This window comes from Pelobates fuscus, chromosome 8, assembly GCF_036172605.1.
Source record: "Pelobates fuscus isolate aPelFus1 chromosome 8, aPelFus1.pri, whole genome shotgun sequence".
NCBI classification, from domain to species: domain Eukaryota; kingdom Metazoa; phylum Chordata; class Amphibia; order Anura; family Pelobatidae; genus Pelobates; species Pelobates fuscus.
This window is the reverse complement of record NC_086324.1, coordinates 80,573,739-80,596,344: the sequence shown is the minus strand read 5'-3', so window position 1 is coordinate 80,596,344 and position 22,606 is coordinate 80,573,739. Positions and strand designations below refer to the sequence as shown.

The following is a 22,606-nucleotide window of genomic DNA, read 5'->3' as shown; positions in this document are numbered from 1 at the left end:
ATACCATTTCTTAAAGAAGACATCCCAGGGTATTTCAAAAGGCATATTTTGAACCTTAGCGTGGGATCATTTTTCCGCTAGCTTGTACCAGGTGTAGTGGTAATAAGCGTTTTTTCTGCCTTTTTGACACACAAAGTGAGTTTGCACATTATATTTTGCAAACCTTATGTGTACTACCACTGTATAATACTTCATATGTTTCTCAGCTATGTCTGCTGAGTACAAAAATACCCCCGTATGTACCTTTGCTAGGTATATGTGGACATCGGAGGGGCACATTTGGGACACAGCCATTCCATTTTTTTTCAAACTTTAAATTTTTACGCTGTGCCCATGTCCCATTTTAGAGTATTTTACCAGGCTATATAAACCAAATACCCCATAAAGCCATACCATTTCTTAAAGAAGACATCCCAGGGTATTTCAAAAGGCATATTTTGAACCTTAGCGTGGGATTATTTTTCCGCTAGCTTGTACCAGGTGTAGTGGTAATGAGCGTTATTAAATGTATTTTTTTACTTTTTAAAACTTTTTTTACTTTTTAAAACTATTTTTTAAACTTTTGTTTTGATTATTCATTTTTTTAAAGTTTCCTAAACTTTCGTAAAACTTTTTTTTACAGATTTAACATTTTTCTAAGCTTTTTTTTTTACGTTAACCCCTAACTAGCAGTAAGCAGCACTAACAGTAAATCCCCCATTTTCCCATAACTCCCACCCACCCCAGCTAGCAAAATATTTAATTATACAATATTTAAATTAGTTAATTAAATAAATTTAACCCCTGAGGGTTAAAAAATAAATAAAAGTTAATCGTCAGGGGTTAAAAAAAAAAATTAGAACAGTATAATACTGTGATCTGTATTTTGATCACTGCAGGCAGTGATCGACTGGCAGGGAAGGGGTTAATTTTTATTTGGACTGGGTAAAGGGTTTATTTTTTAAATTTTTTACTTAAATGTTATTAAAACTTTTTTTTAACTTAATTTTTTAACTTTTTAAAGCTTATTTTTAAACTTTTTTTAACGTTAACCCCTAGTTAGCGTAATACTAAATCCCCCAATTCCCCACTAACTTCCACCCTCCCCAGCTAGCTAAATTTATAATTTTAAAATATTTAAATTAATTAATAAAATAAATTGAACCCCTGAGGGTTAAAAAAAAAAGAATTAACCCTCAGGGGTTAAAAAAAAAATCAGATCTTAGTAAAATGTAATCCCTGCCAATTGATCACTGTAGTCAGTGATCAATTGGCAGGGAAGGGGTTAATTTTTTATTAAAATGGGTAAAGGGGGGTTAAAGGGGGGTGGGATTTTAATTTTACTATTTTTTTTCCACCAGGGGGCAGGATCACTGAAGATCCGTCTCCCTGCACTTCACACAGAACCAGGAAGTGCAGGGAGGCGGAGGTGAGTATAGAGAGCACATGTGCCCGCTCAGACATGCTGTCAGAGCGGGCACATGTACTCTGACAGCCCGATCCGGTGCTCCCGGTCTGACTCTAATGCAGAGGCAGACCGGAGCACCATTAACCCCATGATCGCCGCGATTGCGGCGATCTGGGGTTAATTTTAACGGGTGACGGACGAGGTCCGTCACTCGTCATTAACGCATTCCCCTGAGTGACGGACCTCGTCCGTCACTCGTCGTTAAGGGGTTAAAGACAATTCAAGATGTATTTGGACCCATAGAGGGTTAAGACAGAGAATAACTTCCCAGATAGTGGTCTTGCACCCTGATAAATGCTGATACAGGCAACCCACTCCCTGCACTGGTAGGGCAGAGTCACGTTTTTCCCTTTTTCTTTTTTTCTTTTTTTATTAATGGGTGATCCAATATGACACAATTTGATATATTTTGAAATTGTTGTACTTTGACTATTTCCAATATTCCTAGTCACACTTTTTTCATATTTGAAAAATCACTTTTTTAAAATTAAATTACTCCTGCTGCTGCTAGAGCATTGTTTTTTCAAACGCTTAATGTTGGTCACCCAGTCATAAATTGCTAAAAAAAAAATCTTTCATTTTTTTTTAAATATTTCATTTCACTAATCTCTTGCATTGACCATAAAACACCAAAGTTATAACACTTGAACTAGCTGTGGTAAAATTAGTGGTCCCATCTCTAAAAAAATATATAGATTAGTGAATGGTTCTTATTAGGTATAGATTGCAATTATCAATTGATATCTAATGGCTGAGTTAGCCGTGTATGGAGCAATATTACATAGTTACATAGTTACATAGTTAGATAGCTGAAAAGAGACTTGCGTCCATCAAGTTCAGCCTTCCTCACACCTGTTTTTTGCTGTTGATCCAAAAGAGAAAAAAAAAACAAAACAAAAAAACCCCAGTTTGAAGCACAATTTTGCAACAAGCTAGGACAAAAAATTCCTTATTGACCCCAGAATGGCAGTCAGATTTATCCTTGAATCAAGCAGTTATTACCCTACATTGAAAGATTATATCCTTGAATATTCTGTCTTTGCAAGTATGCATCTAGTAGCTGTTTGAACATCTGTATGGACTCTGATAAAACCACTTCTTCAGGCAGAGAATTCCACATCCTGATTGTTCTTACAGTAAAAAAAAAAAAATTAAAATATTGTATAACTAGACCGTTTATTTAGGTGCATGTACGGAGTTATTGAGGTTACTATGTTGATATGGAAGTTGACACACTTCCTATTTGTAATTTATGTTTAATCTGAAATATTTAGCACCTTAAGGATTACTTGCATACAACGAATATTTATTACAATTGATATTGATACATCTAGTGTTTTGGATAATGTGTGTATGAATGTACACATGTAATTTGTAATCATTATTGTGATTAACTCCCTTCTTTTCCGATTGTGCCTTTTGTTTACAACATGTTTTCTTGTCCATGGTAGTAACTTCGCTTTAGATATTGACTCTTTAATTTTTTTTCTTTCTGATGTAAAATTTAGTAGCAAGTGTTAAACAAGATGTCTGAGTTTTACAACGCTAAAAATAGTTATTTGTATACATGGAGCTGGTTTAGTCCTCTGAGTCTCTATCTTTAAATTGAGGTGTGCTCCCTTATTAGTTTCACTTATAGTTAATTGTGGATTCACTGCACGTAACATGCTAGGTGGTTTGACTGTTTCTCTGTAATTGCACCCCAGTTGTATATACAGATTTTTAAAATTTCATTTAGAAAATATTTATATTATTATTTTTGAAGCCATTATAAAAACTCAGTATATTAATATATTCATATTATTATTGTTGAAGCAAGGGCCAATAAATCCCATCAATTCACATGGTAAGTGTTGAGTAAAATGTCCGTTATGGGAATCAGTGTAAGAAGCCAAATCGGCTTAAGTAACTGCGGTATTATGATAGAGTTGGAAACAGTGGAAATGGTCAAAAGTCTGGACAAGTAAGTGAATCCACTGAACGAAAGGGAATCAATAGATTTCAAGCATGTTGTGTTTTCATCGGCTGATATCCTTGTTATACAAGTTTCAGTAATTACAAAGACAATTTAAACAATTTAAACTAACAATAAGAAGAAAATACCTTTATGCATTTGATTGTAATGGTCTCTAGCTCTTTTTAGAAATGAATTACATTAGAGTATTCATAAAGCTTACATACAGCTATAAATGTAGAACTTGTGACATGTTTAGATTTATTTACAGGCATTAGTTCAACTCTGTAAATTCTTTTCTGAATAACTCTCTGTGTATATTGCTTTTATGTCTCAGTCTGTCCTGTACTACCTTTTCTTCATACAATTTTTACCCAGGCATACTTTGTTTTATTTCATCTGACTTCTACTTTCACCTTGATTAGCAAAATGCTTAATCATGGGAATTCATCATCGTATCTCAAAGAGTGGAAAAATTACTCAATCCAATAATAGGAACTTCCAATGTTTCTTTTTTTATTTGAAACATCAGCCAAAATAAGGTTGTTGCCTATTCAAAGTTAAATATGTAGCACTAGCAAGTATCCGCAACCATTCTGAATGATCCAACTCTAGCATCGGAAGCACCCCAATCACTGAACTTCCTGTATTCTCCAGGTTTGAGATAGTACTGTCTTCCTTTGTAAGAAGGCTGCTCATAGAAGATCCAGTAACCTTGCAGTACACTGCAGGAAAATATATTTTGATAAAGGAACCGATCATACACAGAGGGGCAATCTTCTGTAAACTCCATCATCTGGCCTCTAAATTCATCTCTTTCATAGATCTTAAGCTGATGGCTTCCATTGTACTGCAAAAAAATGTATATACAAAAGTCAGATAACAGGTGAAAAAATGAAAAGACATATAAGATTATGTAATTATGGCATAGTTCAAAAGGGAGGAGAGACTTGAAGAAAATGTGCGCAGAGTCTTCTTGTGCATGGTATGAAATAGCATAGTTTTGTTTTTATTTGTGGTTATCTGGTGGCTTTATTTAGGACAGTCCCTTCAGAGTCCAATTAAAGTTTTCAAATTTTTTAACAGCAAGAGAATTCTTCCTGATTTATATATTTATTATTTTATAAAACAGATAAAATGGTATTAGTTCTAGATCCCAGCATACAAAATGGAAGTCATTAAGTGAAATCTTCATGAACCACATATCAAAATGTCTCTCTAGATATACAGTTGCAAGAAAAAGTATGTGAACCCTTTGGAATGATATGGATTTCTGCACAAAATTGGTCATAAAATGTGATCTGATCATCATCTAAGTCACAACAATAGACAATCACAGTCTGCTTAACCCCTTAAGGATGGAGCCAAATGTACACGTTGTGAACGAAACAAAATGTAAACAAAACCTGGCATTTGCGTTACATGTCTGTCCAACCGTAATTTACCTCTTTCATATTAAATTACCGTATATACTCGAGTATAAGCCGAGTTTTTCAGCACATTTTTTGTGCTGAAAAACCCCAACTCGGCTTATACTCGAGTCATAGTCTGTATTATGGCAATTTGCATTGCCATAATACAGACTGGGGGGAGAATGGGGCTGGCAGAGCTGTACTTACCTTTGCTGCAGCTCCTGTCAGCTCTCTCCTCCTCTGCGCCGTCCGTTCAGCACCTCGGTCAGCTCCCAGTGTAAGTCTCGCGAGAGCCGCGGCTCTCGCGAGACTTACACTGGGAGCTGACAGAGGGAGCTGCACAGACCGCGCGGAGGAGGAGAGAGCTGACAGGAGCTGCAGGAAAGGTAAGTACAGCTCTGCCAGCCCCCCTCTCCCCCCACTGAACTACCAATGACACTGGACCACCAGGGAAGGAGCCCCCCTCCCTGCCATGTATCAAGCAGGGAGGGGGGACGAAAAAAAAAATATAATTAAAAAAAAAAAAAAAAAATAATAATACAAAAATAATAATAATTAAAAAAATAATAATTAATAATATATTAAATGCCCACCCCCACCAACACATACACAAACACACTGCATCACACACACTCACACTTCATTCATATACACACACTGCACTCACACAAACACTGCACTCACACACACACTGCACTCACACACACACTGCACTCACACACACACTGCACTCATACACACACTGCATTCATACACACACTGCACTCACACACACACTGCACTCACACACTGCACTCACACACACTGCACTCATACACACACACTGCATTCATTATATACACACACTGGAAATAAATATTCAATTAATATATACGCACACACACACTGCACTCATACACACACACACTGCACTCATACACGCACTGCACTCATACACACACTGCACTCATACACACACACTGCATTCATTATATACACACACTGTAAATAAATATTCAATTAATATAATTTTTTTAGGATCTAATTTTATTTAGAAATTTACCAGTAGCTGCTGCATTTCCCACCCTAGTCTTATACTCGAGTCAATAAGTTTTCCCAGTTTTTTGGGGTAAAATTAGGGGCCTCGGCTTATATTCGGGTCGGCTTATACTCGAGTATATACGGTAACCCCCCTTATTATATATCATTTTATTCAGGGGAAACAGGGCTTTCATTTAACATCAAATATTTAGCTATGAAACATAATTTTATATGAAAAAAATATAAAACAATGGGAGAAAATAAGATTTATTTTTATTTTTTTAGTTGTACATGACATTTTAACTGTCAATGTCATAATACTGTTTGCTTCTACTGCAATAAAATACACATAGTTGTATTCAGCAAAGTCTCACGTGTAAAACAGTACCCCCTATGTACAGGTTTTATGGTGTTTTGGGAAGTTACAGGGTCAAATATAGCGTGTTACATTTGAAATTGAAATTTGCCAGATTGGTTACATTGCCTTTGAGACTGTATAGTAGCCCAGGAAATAAATTTACACCCATAATGGCATACCATTTGGAATAGTAGACAACCCAAGGTATTGCAAATGGGGTATGTCCACTTTTTTAGTAGCCATTTGGTCACAAACACTGGCCAAAGTTAGCGTTAGTATTTGTTTGTGTGTGAAAAATGCAAAAAATGCCAATTTTGGCCAGTGTTTGTGACTAAGTGGCTACTAAAAAGACTGGACATACCCCATTTGCAATACCTTGGGTTGTCTACTATTGCAAATAGTATGCCATCATAGGGGTAATTTTCATTCTTGGGCTACCATAGGGTCATAAAGGCAACGTAAGCAATCTGTCGAATTTTAATGTGAAAAAAATGAAACACAAGCCTTATATTTGACGCTGTAATTTTTGAAAACACCATAAAACCTGTACATGAGGGGTACTGTTGTACTCGAGAGACTTCGCTGAACACAAATATTTGTGTTTCAAAACAGTAAAAAGTATTGCAGCAATAATATCGTCCGTGTAAGTGCTGTTTGTGCGTGTAAAATGCAAAAAAATTCACTTTTACTGGCAATATCATCGTTGTAATACATTTTACTGTTTTGAAACACTAATATTTGTGTTCAGCGAAGTCTCCCGAGTAAAACAGTACGCCCCATGTACAGGTTTTATGGTGTCTAGGAAAGTTATAAGGTTAAATATAGTGCTAGCAAATTAAATTCCCTATACTTTCGGCATGGGTTGTCAGGCAGGTCCCGCTAATTGTAATTAATTAGGATACCTAATTATGTAAAATTTTACATAAATATATGTGTAGAATTAATATATGTATATATATACACATGTGTATATATACGTATATATATATATATATATATAATTTTTTTTAAATATTTTTATTTATATATAGGTATATATATAGTGATATATACATACCGTATATACTCGAGTATAAGCCGACCCGAATATAAGCCGAGGCCCCTAATTTTATCCCAAAAAACTGGGAAAACTTATTGACTCGAGTATAAGACTAGGGTGGGAAATGCAGCAGCTACTGGTAAATTTCTAAATAAAATTAGATCCTAAAAAAAACATATTAATTGAATATTTATTTACAGTGTGTGTATAATGAATGCAGTGTGTGCGTATGTGTGTGTGTATGAGTGCAGCGTGTGTGTATGAGTGCAGCGTGTGTGTATGAGTGCAGCGTGTGTGTATGAGTGCAGCGTGTGTGTATGAGTGCAGCGTGTGTATGAGTGCAGCGTGTGTGTATGAGTGCAGCGTGTGTGTATGAGTGCAGCGTGTGTGTATGAGTGCAGCGTGTGTGTATGAGTGCAGCGTGTGTGTGCATGAATGCAGCGTGTGTGTGCATGAATGCAGCGTGTGTGTGTATGAATGCAGTGTGTGAATGCAGTGTGTGCAGGGCCGGTGCAAGGATATTTGCCGCCGTAGGCAAAAAAAAATTTGCCGCCCCCTCCCCCCCCATATGTCCTGACTTCCCCTCCTCCTCCCTTAGTGGTCCTTACCTCCCCACCCCCGTGTTCCTTCACCCCCCCCCCCCCCAGTGGTCCTGACTCACCCCTCCCCTAGTGGTCCTTACCCTCCCCTCCCCTAGTGGTCCTTACTTCCCCCTCCCCTCCCATAGTGGTCCTTATCCCACCGCCTCCCTCTCATAGTGGTCCATATACCCCCCCCTCCCTCCCATAGTGGTCCTTATACCCCCCCTCCCTCCCATAGTGGTCCTTATCCCACCCCTCCCTCCCATAGTGGTCCTTATCCCCCCCCTCCCTCCAATAGTGGTCCTTATCCCCCCCCTCCCTCCCATAGTGGTCCTTATCCCCCCCCTCCCTCCCATAGTGGTCCTTATCCCCCCCCTCCCTCCCATAGTGGTCCTTATCCCCCCCTCCCTCCAATAGTGGTCCTTATCCCCCCCCTCCCTCCCATAGTGGTCCTTATCCCCCCCTCCCTCCCATAGTGGTCCTTATACCCCCCTCCCTCCCATAGTGGTCCTTATACCCCCCCTCCCTCCCATAGCGGTCCTTATACCCCCCTCCCTCCCATAGTGGTCCTTATCCCCCTTCTCCCTCCCATAGTGTTCCTTATCCCCCCCATCCCTCCCATAGTGGTCCATATACCCCCCCTCCCTCCCATAGTGGTCCTTATACCCCCCCTCCCTCCCATAGTGGTCCTTATCCCACCCCTCCCTCCCATAGTGGTCCTTACCCCCCCCCCTCCCTCCAATAGTGGTCCTTATCCCCCCCTCCCTCCCATAGTGGTCCTTATCCCCCCCCTCCCTCCCATAGTGGTCCTTATCCCCCCCCTCCCTCCCATAGTGGTCCTTATCCCCCCCCTCCCTCCAATAGTGGTCCTTATCCCCCCCCTCCCTCCCATAGTGGTCCTTATCCCCCCCTCCCTCCCATAGTGGTCCTTATACCCCCCTCCCTCCCATAGTGGTCCTTATACCCCCCTCCCTCCCATAGCGATCCTTATACCCCCCTCCCTCCCATAGTGGTCCTTATCCCCCTTCTCCCTTCCATAGTGTTCCTTATCCCCCCCCATCCCTCCCATAGTGGTCCATATACCCCCCCTCCCTCCCATAGTGGTCCTTATACCCCCCCCCTCCCTCCCATAGTGGTCCTTATCCCACCCCTCCCTCCCATAGTGGTCCTTATCCCCCCCCTCCCTCCAATAGTGGTCCTTATCCCCCCCCTCCCTCCAATAGTGGTCCTTATCCCCCCCCTCCCTCCAATAGTGGTCCTTATCCCCCCCCCTCCCTCCCATAGTGGTCCTTATCCCCCCCTCCCTCCCATAGTGGTCCTTATACCCCCCTCCCTCCCATAGTGGTCCTTATACCCCCCCTCCCTCCCATAGCGGTCCTTATACCCCCCTCCCTCCCATAGTGGTCCTTAACCCACCCCCTCCCTCCCATAGTGGTCCTTATACCCCCCCCCCCCCTAGTGGTCCTTATACCCCTTTTTTTTTGTATTATTAATTTTTTATTAGTATTATTATTTTTTTATTATTTCTTTTTATTTATATATTTTTTTTTTCGTCCCCCCTCCCTGCTTGATATATGGCAGGGAGGGGGGCTCTCCTTCCCTGGTGGTCCAGTGGCAGTTCAGTGGGGGGGAGAGGGGGGCTGGCAGAGCTGTAACTTACCTGTTCTGCAGCTCCTGTCAGCTCTCTCCTCCTCTGCGCCGTCCGTTCTGCTCTTCTGTCAGCTTACACTGGAAGTCTCGCGAGAGCCGGAAGGAAATTACTTACCCCGATGTGACCGTGATGCCCCTCCACCATGTGAAGCCGCTTGTGTGGTGATTGACATAGAATGCGCCGCATAATGATGACGTGAATCGTGTATGTCCAATGAGGATACAAAGTGGGCGTCATGTATCTTATAATGACAACTGTGATGTGCACATGCGTAAAAGAGTGAAATACGAAAATGATTAAAAACAAGGAAGACGATCTGGCATCTGTAACTAAATAAAAAATGTGTAAAGATATGTATATAAGCCTGGAATAGTTACCTAGGTAAATGTCTAATGTGTAAACGTACAGATTGCGCCGTTTATGAGGATTGTAGAGGAGCGTCTTTGTAGTCATGGAGACGTCCTCATAATGCGCATGCGTAAAGAAATTTATAGTACTCAAAGGGATCTAGAGGAGTATATTATGTGAATAACTGGTATAAGTAGTGTGTGATGCTGCGTGAGAGATAGATGCATGTAGAGCGGAACATAAACCTAGTGAGTGTGGTGAATGTGGCTAAGTGTGATATGTGAGTGTAACAAAGAGAGGGATGAACAAGAGAAGAGAGAAAAGGAGAATGTGGAGTCCTAGAGTGTACGGAGATGGACAGTGTTGGGCAAACTAGACACTGTGTGATGGTGACACCTCATGTGAAAATATCAAATCATGTGTGTAAATAGAGAGAATGAAAAGGGCAGGATCAAAAAGAACCTAAAGTGGTGGCTAGTGATATGTGAACCAAGTGATGAGTAGAAGTGGATATGTACAAAGTGTGGAGATCCAAAGAGGCCAGGGATGAGACAAATATATGCGTACAAAGAATAACGTGTAGGTGACCACCACTGCAAAACACCCTCCCTACTCATACCAACATGCCTTAAGAACACACAGGATCTTCTCATCCACCTTAAACAGATCTCCCTTCCGGATGGACCGATTACCCTCGCCACCGTGGACGTTAAAAACCTCTACACTATAATACCCCATTCTGAAGGGTTAGATGCTATGAGACAAATTCTGATTCACTCAGATCAATATCATGGTCCCCCTATTGAGTATCTCTTGGAATGTCTAGAATTCACTCTGACTAACAATTATTTTCGTTTTGAGAAGCACTTTTATGTTCAACAAACAGGAACAGCCATGGGGTCGGCCATAGCGCCCAACTACGCCAACAGCTATATGTATGCCTATGAGCAAGAACATATTCTGTCCAACTACCAGTCCAACATCATATCTTATTTTAGATATGTGGACGACATCCTCATATTGTGGTCAGGTTCCCCTGCATCCTTCGACGGGATGATCCAGGATCTAAACAGCATAACCTCTCCCGTACGTCTGAGTCACTGTAGTGACACCAATAAGATACAATTTCTCGACGTAGAGTTATACCGAACACAAAACTCCATAGGCTACACCTTATATAAGAAAACTTCCGATCGCAATACAGTGCTACACGCCACCAGCTTCCATCCAGGTGCACTTAAAAGATCTCTTCCGATCTCTCAGTTCCTTAGGGTACTACGGAACAATTCAGATCTTAACAACATTAAAGACCAGATGGACACCATGCAGCAATCTTTCTTACAGAGGGGCTACTCACCCCACATACTCAAACGATCTTTACAGAGAGCCACTGAGATCTTTCATCAATCTACGCCTAAAACCATCACATCTACACAAGACCCAGCGACCATCACATTACCATTCTTGTATCACACAGCTAGTGACCGGATCGCGAAGATAATTCGAAATAGATGGGACCTATTGGCTGCAGATCCTACATTGCACCCTACATTCTCTCATCCTCCCCGTATTGCATTCAGACGGAATCGCAATCTGAGGGACATCTTGGTAAAAAGCGATTACACTAACCAATACGAGACCAAAAAAGGATACACGAAAATGGGATGCTTTAAATGCACCAATTGTGTTACATGCGGACACATGCTCACTGGACCATCATTTGCCCATCCACACTCGGGAAAACGATACCTTATCAGACATCACATCACTTGCCTCACGGATCACGTAGTTTACCTAATTTCATGCCCTTGTGGCCTCTACTACGTGGGCAAGACGGACCTGACACTACGAGACAGAATGCGGGGTCACCGCTCAGGCATCATGACCGCCTTTAGGGACGGCAAAACGGAGAAACCGGTGGCTAAACATTTTTTAGAAGCTAATCACCGACTTCCGACGTTAAAGTTCATTGCCATCGACCACATCCCTCCACTGTCCAGAGGCGGTGATCGCTCCAAAAGTTTGCTCCAACGAGAAACATACTGGATAAAGACGCTTGACACCGTACACCCTAAAGGCCTCAACGAATATATATCTTTCCATTCTTTTTTGGACAATCGCTAAATGCTGTCTCCCTCATCTAATCCTAGACAAAATTATTATCTACTAATTATTTAGACTTATGCCCACCTTTATGGTACACATAGTCAGATATTAACGTATTGTCTATACCCATATGATACACGCCATCTTTATATATTCCTCCTACATTTGGGTTCTCTGGCCCTTTATATATAGTTGTTGTACATATGTATATATAGCTCACCATTGCCTGTACCTACACGTTATTCTTTGTACGCATATATTTGTCTCATCCCTGGCCTCTTTGGATCTCCACACTTTGTACATATCCACTTCTACTCATCACTTGGTTCACATATCACTAGCCACCACTTTAGGTTCTTTTTGATCCTGCCCTTTTCATTCTCTCTATTTACACACATGATTTGATATTTTCACATGAGGTGTCACCATCACACAGTGTCTAGTTTGCCCAACACTGTCCATCTCCGTACACTCTAGGACTCCACATTCTCCTTTTCTCTCTTCTCTTGTTCATCCCTCTCTTTGTTACACTCACATATCACACTTAGCCACATTCACCACACTCACTAGGTTTATGTTCCGCTCTACATGCATCTATCTCTCACGCAGCATCACACACTACTTATACCAGTTATTCACATAATATACTCCTCTAGATCCCTTTGAGTACTATAAATTTCTTTACGCATGCGCATTATGAGGACGTCTCCATGACTACAAAGACGCTCCTCTACAATCCTCATAAACGGCGCAATCTGTACGTTTACACATTAGACATTTACCTAGGTAACTATTCCAGGCTTATATACATATCTTTACACATTTTTTATTTAGTTACAGATGCCAGATCGTCTTCCTTGTTTTTAATCATTTTCGTATTTCACTCTTTTACGCATGTGCACATCACAGTTGTCATTATAAGATACATGACGCCCACTTTGTATCCTCATTGGACATACACGATTCACGTCATCATTATGCGGCGCATTCTATGTCAATCACCACACAAGCGGCTTCACATGGTGGAGGGGCATCACGGTCACATCGGGGTAAGTAATTTCCTGCTAATTATGTTGGTTATATAAACACACCATTTTAAATTTGATGTTATCTTGATAAAGACCTGCGGGTCGAAACGTCGATCTTTTCACACAGATAAAGTTTGTTTCAAACAAGTCCTTTGGAGTGCTCTGAATCATTGCTTTCTATATACCTACGCTCTGCAGCACCAAGGCAATTTTTGAGGATCATCACTTAAAGGTAGAGTGCCAGATTTCGAATTTGTTTATATATAATTATATATATATATATATTAATAGTAAAATACACCTAGACAGTGTGTGTGTGTGTGTGTGTGTGTGTATATGTGTATATATATATACTTAGATCATATATATATAATATATATATATATATATATATGATCTAAGTATATATATATATATTTTTTTTTTTTACACTTATTACATTTATTTAAATTTTACAGTCATTACAGTTAGTCCCCCTGCTGGCATTGCTGCAGCCAGCTATCCCGGCCATGTGATTGTGAGGTCCTTGCAAGGACCTCACTCTCACATGGCCCGGGGGGGCTGAAGAGGACGGAGGTGCCACGGGGGGCTCCCTGGGAGTCCCCCCAACCGTGATCGCCGGCGTGGGATCGCCGGCGACCGGGTAAGTAACAAAAAACCGGAGGGCGTACAATTACGCCCATGCGGCGTTTAGAGCCGCTTTTAAAAGGACGTAATTGTACGCCCTCCGGTCTTAAGGGGTTAAACTAATAACACTGTGGACAGGTGTCTTTTATACAGGTAACGAGCTGAGATTAGGAGCACTCCCTTTAAGAGAGTGCTCTTAATCTCAGCTCGTTACTTATATAAAAGACACCTGGTAGCCAGAAATCTTGCTGATTGATAGGGAATTAAATACTTATTTCACTCATTGACATGCAAATCAATTTATAACTTTTTTGACGTGCATTTTTCTGGATATATAATTTTTTTTATTCTGTCTCTCACTGTTAAAATACACCTACCAATAAAATTATAGACTGATTATTTATTTGTCAGTGGACAAATGTTCAAAATCAGCAGGGAATCAAATACTTTTTTCTCTCACTATATGACTGTGTGGACACAATTGATAAGAATGAAGGCAAAATATATGAATGCAAAAATGTCTTAACTCTTGGTAAATTTTTACTGGTCAAGTCTTATTGACCTTTTATACCTTTGTTCAATGACACCTTATTTGTAAGAACTCACTTTTGGTACCAACCGACAAGATTTAACAGAATCACTGAGACTTGTCCAACACTGAAAGTCTGGATATTCTCCATTCTTCAGAAAGTACTGCTCTCCCATGTAACTAGGCCGCTCATATACAATCCAGCATCCATCATCTACCTTGATAGATTTACAATGACTGAAGTGAGGATGGAGGTCAGGCTGGTCTGTATGGTATTCATAGGATTTGCCTTTAAAATGCTTATCTTCATAGAAGGTGATCTAAAAAAAGAAAAGAGATAAAGCAAAACTTTTATTAAAGGAAGGTGGCCGTTGGTTATGACAAGACAGGAATATAAACTGTGATTTGGTTCCTTGTAACCTGATTGTATTTCTTCCTTTAGAGTGACTAAAATTTTATGATCCTCATTTGAAATTTTGGTTAAATGAGTAATCATGGCAAATTTTACAGATATTGTTTGGCCCTATAATATTTTTTGGTTTGAATGATATCCATCATCATTCAACAAAGTAAACATAATCTAAGAGACTTAGATAGAGAAATTAATACAATAACAGATCGATTAAAACCAGTGGTAGGTTGTCCTGAAATAGAGAATTCACTAAAAATAGAATAGTGTAAAAAAGTGGAACAAGAAACTTTGATTATCAAAAAGAGAAAATTTAATAGGGTTCTAAATGATTATGCCCATGCTTGAGTTAGATCTTTTTCTCACAAACCAACTACTCATCCTCGTAACAACCCGCCAATTAAGTTCAACAATTATAAAAATAACACTCCCAAAAAAGTGGTAATCGCCCTCCATCTTACAAAATATATGCGGATAAACAATCAAACCCCCCAAAATCTATCTAATAAAATTCCGTCTAAAGACCAAAAGAAAGTTCTTAGTAGGTGTTTAAAGTTTGCACCCAAATGTTTGAAAAATCTGTTTATTATTTTTACTGATCACCAAAAATTCACTCGTAAAATGTGTCTCACAAATTATTTTAGTAAACATCCCCCACATAAAGAAAATAAAGAAATAGAAGAAACTTTGAGTTTTATACATACCGATTTAAGAGATAAATCTAAATTTTCTCCAAGAAATCAAAATAGTGGAGCCAGGGCCAGATTAACATAGAAGCTGATGGAGTTGCAACTCCAGGCCCATTGATTTTTTTTTTTTTGTCCACTACTCTTCACATACTCTTGCTTAAGTATGGAAACTTAAGAGGGATGTAGGGGAACAAAACTTGTGTGGACTGACTAGTTAAGGTAATGCTGACTTTGGTCTATCTAACACTGTGGCATGTCCTCTTTCTTCTACACTCACTACATACACCTTTTCTCTGTCCCAGGCTATATACCAGGAGCTTCTGCCTGCTAGTAAGAAGGTAAGGGGATGAGTGGACATATGAGTGCTGGAGGAGAGTCCTCAGAAAGCATGGAGTGAGCGCATCATTGGGTGCATTTATGCCAAGTTCAAGGTGCTGCCTGCATAGTACACCCTTAGTTGGCCAGCCTGCATGATTGGCAGGCAGCCTGACATGAATTCCTTACAGACTGGCCTTTCAATTCTTTGGGAAGACATGCCTTTTTTGGGGGGCCAGTTTGTCCCTTTCAACGTTTCTGGTTATGTGATTTGCATCAGTGGCACACCTTTTTACCCCACCCATTGATGCTTCACTGGACACTGCTGTTAGGGTGCATGGGTTTACGTGAAAGATGAAAGTGAGAGATTAGCATAGGGTGTGTGTTTTCTCATAGTTGCATCCTATGAGTTTCCCTCCGGCAGCACCTCTCTCAGATACATAGCGATTGGGAGATGACTGTTTTAGTGTTTTTGGTCGATAAGATTCTGTAATTAGGCACATCATAATTTTCAGCACAAGGCCCAATGGGCTCTTAATCTGGCCCTGAGTAGAGCAGTGCAAATATTTGAGGCTCTAGTCATGGAAGAAATTAAGAAATTCCCTACAAATCATAAGAATAAACATGATAACTTCAGCTATTCAGCTATAAAAGGAAAGCTTCAATGGAGCTACAAAATGATGAAAGGGATTGGTCATAGTTCTTTAAAATAGGGAAGACTATGTTCAAGAAATTAATAGACAATTAAATGACCCCACTATATATATAAAAATGTGACTATCAATCCATCAGAAGCAATTAAGATAAAATACCACGATTTGATTGATAGGGATAGATCATTAAATATTTTAAAGAATGAGAAATATGAATGTTTAAATGTCCAAATAAATAAAAAATAAAAAATAAATAAATGTCCATATTTAAGATCCCAGTTTTTTTTTTTTATACCCTCCCTAAAATTCATAAAGATCCTAATAATCCCCCTGGCAGACCCATTGTGGCGGATGTGGATTCCCTCTTGAGTCACCTGTCAGAACATATTGACAGGCAACTACAACCTTTAGTGGTATCACAACCCACCTATCTGAAGGGTTCCACCCAACTCATTAGGGAACTACAGGGATGATTGTTTATTACTCACCTATGACATCAGCAGCCTCTATACTATCATCTCACATCAGTTACGATGTGAGGCGGTTGAATATTTTTTACGGTTGAGAAAGATTCCTAATGCGCAAATACATTTTATAATGGTGGGTATTAATCTTATTTTACATCACAACTTTTTTTGGTTTGAGGTGTTTTGCTTTCTACAACTTTTTGGTATTGCGATGGGAATCAAATTCACACTCAGCTATAATAATTTATTCATGTCCTTGTGGGAAAAATCTTTCCTTGAGAGGGACAATAGCTGGGGTGCGGGTTTGGTTCTCTATCGTAGGTACATTGACAAAAAAAATAATCATTTGGAAAGGGGATGTTACTACATTAAAATGTTTTATAGAAGTTTTGAATAACAACCAAAAGAATATAGTTTTAACGTGTGAATTCAGTCCATTTAGGGTACATTTTTTAGACTTGGTGATCTACATAGAAGATTCCTAGATAAAAACTAAAATATTTTTTTAAAAAAAGTTGATGTCAATAGTTTCATTGACACAACTAGTTGTCATTATGAACCTTGGTTAAAGAATATACCCAAAGGACAGTTTGTGAGAGTTTTGAAAAACTGCAGTGATCCACAAAAATTTGATGCACAAACAAATCTTTAAAAAACTAGTTTTATAGTGAAGAAATATAAACCAACAATTTTAGATGAACAATTAAAGGAGGTAAAATTGTATGATAGAGTGCAAGCCCTGAAATACAAAAATAAAGTCCCGAAAAATTCCAAAATAGACAATAAATGCATTCCTATTGTCCTGGATTTACGGTGGTAATAAATATTGGCATATTTTAAAAACAGAAAGTGAGGTAAAAGTTATATTAGGAGACAGACTGAACATTATCTTTAGAGGGGCCAATAATTTAAGAAGTAGCTAGTGAGGAGTTTTATTAAACCACATACGGCAATTAATAAGAATTTGTTTAATCAACAACCAGGTTTGTACCCTGCAAGATGTGTTTGGCTTTCAAATCCAAATCTAATGTGTCGGGTAAAAGTTTTAAGATTAAGGATATTTTAACTTGCCTTACTGTGAATGTTGTGTATCTCCTCTGGTGTCCCTGTGGGCTTCAATAAGTGGGTACGACCACTAGAAGTTTTAAGACCCGCATTTTGGAGAACATGGGTGTGACAAACTCCCCTGTCCTTGTGAGTTTGCCACAAGCTCCTGGAGGAGCCTGCTTGCCAGCCTCATGCCCACCAACTATGGGCCAGGTCAGTGACTGTAAAGACCCATATTTTATTCCCCCCTGGTTCGGCACTTTCCATTCGTGCACATAGAACCGAATGCTAGCTCCCTGGCGGCCGTTCGCATGGACCAAAACCGCGAATAGACTTCAGGGGGACTTAGCCATAAAAGCCCTGGAACTATTTCCATCATGAACACTTTGCGGTTCCCGGTCGGTACCAGTGGCACTTAGCCGCAATTCTGTGGAACTATTTTCAGCTAGGGGACCATGTGTGCGGTTGCTCCTATGGGAAAGCTTTGTGATAGGCTGAGATCATCAACTCTGATAATGTCAGCCAAGGAGTCACATCAGGGGCAAAGCTAGTGCCGACTAATCCGCGTGGTGCTGGAATAAAGGTAAGTTTTACTTACCTTTAAGAGGGGCAATCAGGGGCTAAATAATTAGTTTAACAATATAGGCTAATACATGTTTACACATTTACACTATACAGTCAAGAACACAAACGGAATACATGTTTGTGTGTTCCTTACCCTATAATGTTCCTTTAACCTTAAATAACCCTAATCCTAGCTAAAGTACAGTGTTCTAATCTTCGGCAGGCTTCTACAGCTATTTCTTTGTTAGATTCAACAGCATAATACAGCACTGATTCACAGTTGATGTTGGCATATGGTGACTGTGTCATAGTGTTTTTGGGGGGGGGGGGAGACCTGTGATTTGCTGGAATTTAAACAGTTGCTGCATCCTATGTGTTGACAGTTACTAAGTGTTTACAACTTACAGGGTATGTCACAAATCCATAACAAAAGGGTTACATATTAGACGTGCAAATATTCATTATTCATTAAGTGTCTATAAATTGTAATTCCTTGCAATTCTCTATTTGGGAAATGTGGTAAAGATATAGTGGATAATCCAGAACATTCACAACATTCACTCATTCTGCATCAGAGTCTAGTACAATTAATTAAATAAACAATTAAAAGAAAAATCTATAGTTCTAGTGGACCTTTTTTTTTTTTAAAACATGCTCACTAATTACATTTTCTATTTCATTATAAGAGTTGATTGCACACAAGGTCCTAGAACAGATTTAATCAGAACATATTTCTGGCTTCCACATTATGTCTGTCTGTATGTCAATATTCATTTTTCTGTCATTATGTCTGTCTATATGTCAATATTCATTTTTCTTGGTTTATATTGTACAAAAAACTATTTTTGGACAATTGAGTTTGAATCTAGCATCTATGCTATAACTTATTATCCCTAACTTTCTGAAATCTGATCATTTTCTTCCCACATTAGCTATTCTATGATATTTAATGATACATATATTTACAGGCATACCTTACTAATACGGCAGTTTAGGTAACAGACCACCACTTTAACCCCTTAAGGACCAAACTTCTGGAATAAAAGGGAATCATGACATGTCACACATGTCATGTGTCCTTAAGGGGTTAAAGCAAATCACAGGCTTTTTTTTCATTTGCAAGTGCATATAAAAGCGTTAAAACCCATTTACATAATCATACTTTATATCCTTTGGCCTTCACATAAAAAAAATCTCTTCAAAACTTTACCTAAAAGTAGGTGCCCTGTACAGAAACAAATCCTGCCTTAGCCCTACAGTAAGGAAACAGTGCAACAAATGCTGATGCCGGTCATTGATTATGGGGATGTAGTGTATGCACCCGCACCGCAAACCCACCTTTAATAAACTTAATGTGTTATATAATTCATTCTGCCGCTTCGTACTAGAATGTAATTACTTGACCCACCATTGTGGGTGACCTGTTAAAAGAGCTAAACTGGTTATCATTGCAATCTCGATGCACTCTTCATCTTTCCAGCCTTGTGCATAGGAGAATTTCTGGGAAGCTCCCACCTTACCTGAGTAGAATACTCTCCCCAGCTGTTCCCACCTCCTAACACCTCCGATCCATTAATAGCACTTTATTTAGCATACCATTATACAAAAATAAAGTGGCTCGATCCTCATTTTTCTACAGAGCAGCGCAATTATGGAATAACCTCAGGGACACAGTCAAATCTTCATTAAATCTAAAATCTTTTAAGGGATCAATGGCAATACACCTCAGCAGAGAATGCACCTGTCATGGTTGAATATATTTCTTACCTGTTATGTATTAAATGTATATATGTTTATATATATATACAATATTACAAAAAATCCAATATACAAACATATATATATATATATATATATATATATATATATATATATATGTTTGTATATTGGATTTTTTGTAATATTGTATCCTATTGTAACAATGCAATGTTTTGTGGACCCAGGACGTACTTGAAAACGAGAGAAATCTCAATGTATCCATCCTGGTAAAATATTTTATAAATACATGTTTATTAAATGTCCTATAGTTCTAGACCAAAAACAAAGTGAAAATAAAAATAATAAATACAAAATACTACCACAGTAGTATTAACCCTAAAATATTGAAGATAACATAAATTCATTATCTGAATATAACTGAAAAGCGTTGTACTAGCGAATCGCCACAAATTGAAATACTGTAAGTCAAGGCACTGTAGTTGATTAATGACCTTCTAACATTCTATCAGAATAATCACCCCCAATCCTTACTGTAAACTATTTGAAAGTTCTATTGGGTAAGGTTCTTAAATATTTAGGGCTACACTGTGCATTGTATAGAATAAACTAAACTGTGATAAAAGTATATACTACCATTATGTTTTCCATCTACGTAATCAGTCTGCAGGTATGTTGCAAACAAATCGAAAGTACCCTGTTTACTAGAATATCAAAGAATTCCACATTTGCCCTTAAAAAGATTATACTTGCAATAAATATACATTGCAAAACTGCATTCAATTGGTATATCAGGGATATATATTTCAACTCATAAGACTGCCTTCTTTTCAATCTAAAACTAGTAGATATTTTAAATCTGTCCAAACATGGTTATGTATATAGATGCTTATAAAAACAGGAGCTGAACAATATTCTTACCTTTCCCATTTTGGCTGCACTATAAAACCTCAGTAGCGTATTATGGCCCTGCAGCCTTTATATACATTGTAGAGTGCTGTGTCTGTAGAAACAGAACAAATGGATTGTAATTGGGAGAATACATGGCTTTTCTTTGATCATTGTAGTTTATTTATAGTACAATCCCTAGCTTTTATTTCTAAGTGGGGAGATGGGAAAGCATTTGACTAATACATAGCTCTAGGTCGATCAGCCAGATCTTATCTATTTCAAGCATTTCTCTAATTTTTCTATAAGAATAATTCTGTGTAAATATATGTATATGTATATGTGTATATATATATATATATATATATATATACACATATATATCTATACATACAGTATTTGTATAATGCTATCATATCTCCCCTGAGGCTCTGTTTTTCCAAACTAAAGAAATTAGAATTGACCACAATTTAGTAAATAAACGCCTTAGTGTATGAAACTTATATGGATGACAAAATAAAGTAAATCATCACAACTTTTTCCATACCCCATAATATCATATTCTTGTGTCCAAGTCTGGTTTTACTCACATTTTGATTTAATCTCTGAGGTTTTTTTTCTTGGTGCCAGGCCTGGATTGGCCATCGGGCAAACCGGGCAAATGCCCGGTGGGCCGCAATGGCGACGGGCCGAGGCCAGCGGTCCATGCAGAGCCGGCCCCGCTGTGTTCCATGAAGGGCCGGTGGGGAGATCAAATATCTCCCTCACTGGCCCACATGCTGTCAAACGCGGCCTCGGGGAGAGAGGGAGGGAGACAGCAAGCCTGGACAGGAACCCGGCGGAACTCTAACCTGCAGCTCCGCCGGGTTCCTCTCTACCATGGCAACGGTCCGGATCTCGCGAGAGTGAACTCTAGCCCCACAGGCTAGAGTTCACTCACCACTGGACCACCAGGGATGGATGGCAGAATCCCCCCCCCCCCCCCGTCCAGGCGGCAGGTAAGAAGGGGGGTGAGGGGGGATATAATGTTTTTTTTTTCTTTATTAAAAAAATAAATACATCAATATTGACTCCCCACAACACACAATCCTTACAAACACACACATCACCCTCACACAGCACCCTAACAGACACATCACCCTAACATACAGCACCCTAACACACACAGCACCCTAACAGACACACACAACACCCTAACATGCAGCACCCTAACACACACACACACATCACCCTAACATACAACACTCTAACATACAGCACCCTAACATAAACACACAGCACCCTAAAAGACACATCACCCTAACATACAGCACCCTAACAGACAGCACCCTAACACGCACACACAGCGCCCTAACATACAGCACCCTAACATACACACACAGCACCCTAACAGACACATCACCCTAACATACAGCACTCTAACATACAGCACCCTAACACACACACAGCACCCTAACATACAGCACCCTAACATACAGCACCCTAACATACAGCACCCTAACACACACACACACACACATCGCCATAACATACAGCACCCTAACAGACAGCACCCTAACACACACACACAGCACCCTAACATACAGCACCCTAACATACAGCACCCTAACACACACACAGCACCCTAACACACACACACACAGCACCCTAATATACAGCACCCTAACACACACACAGCACCCCCCCCACACACACAGAGCAGCCTAACACACACACACACACAGCACCCTAACACAACATACACAGCACCCTAACACA

At 39.4% G+C, this 22,606-nt stretch overlaps 1 protein-coding gene across 1 annotated transcript; it reads right to left on the bottom strand.

The window, feature by feature from the left end:
* Nucleotides 1–3,892: 3,892 nt before the first annotated feature.
* Nucleotides 3,893–20,956, bottom strand: LOC134571640 (gamma-crystallin 1-like). Its single transcript, XM_063430116.1, has 3 exons — nt 20,882–20,956; nt 14,178–14,420; nt 3,893–4,251 (listed from the first exon to the last, which is right to left on the bottom strand). The coding sequence occupies exons 1-3, from the start codon at nt 20,888–20,890 to the stop codon at nt 3,976–3,978; spliced, it is 528 nt and encodes a 175-aa protein (XP_063286186.1). The 5' UTR covers nt 20,891–20,956; the 3' UTR covers nt 3,893–3,975.
* Nucleotides 20,957–22,606: the final 1,650 nt, after the last annotated feature.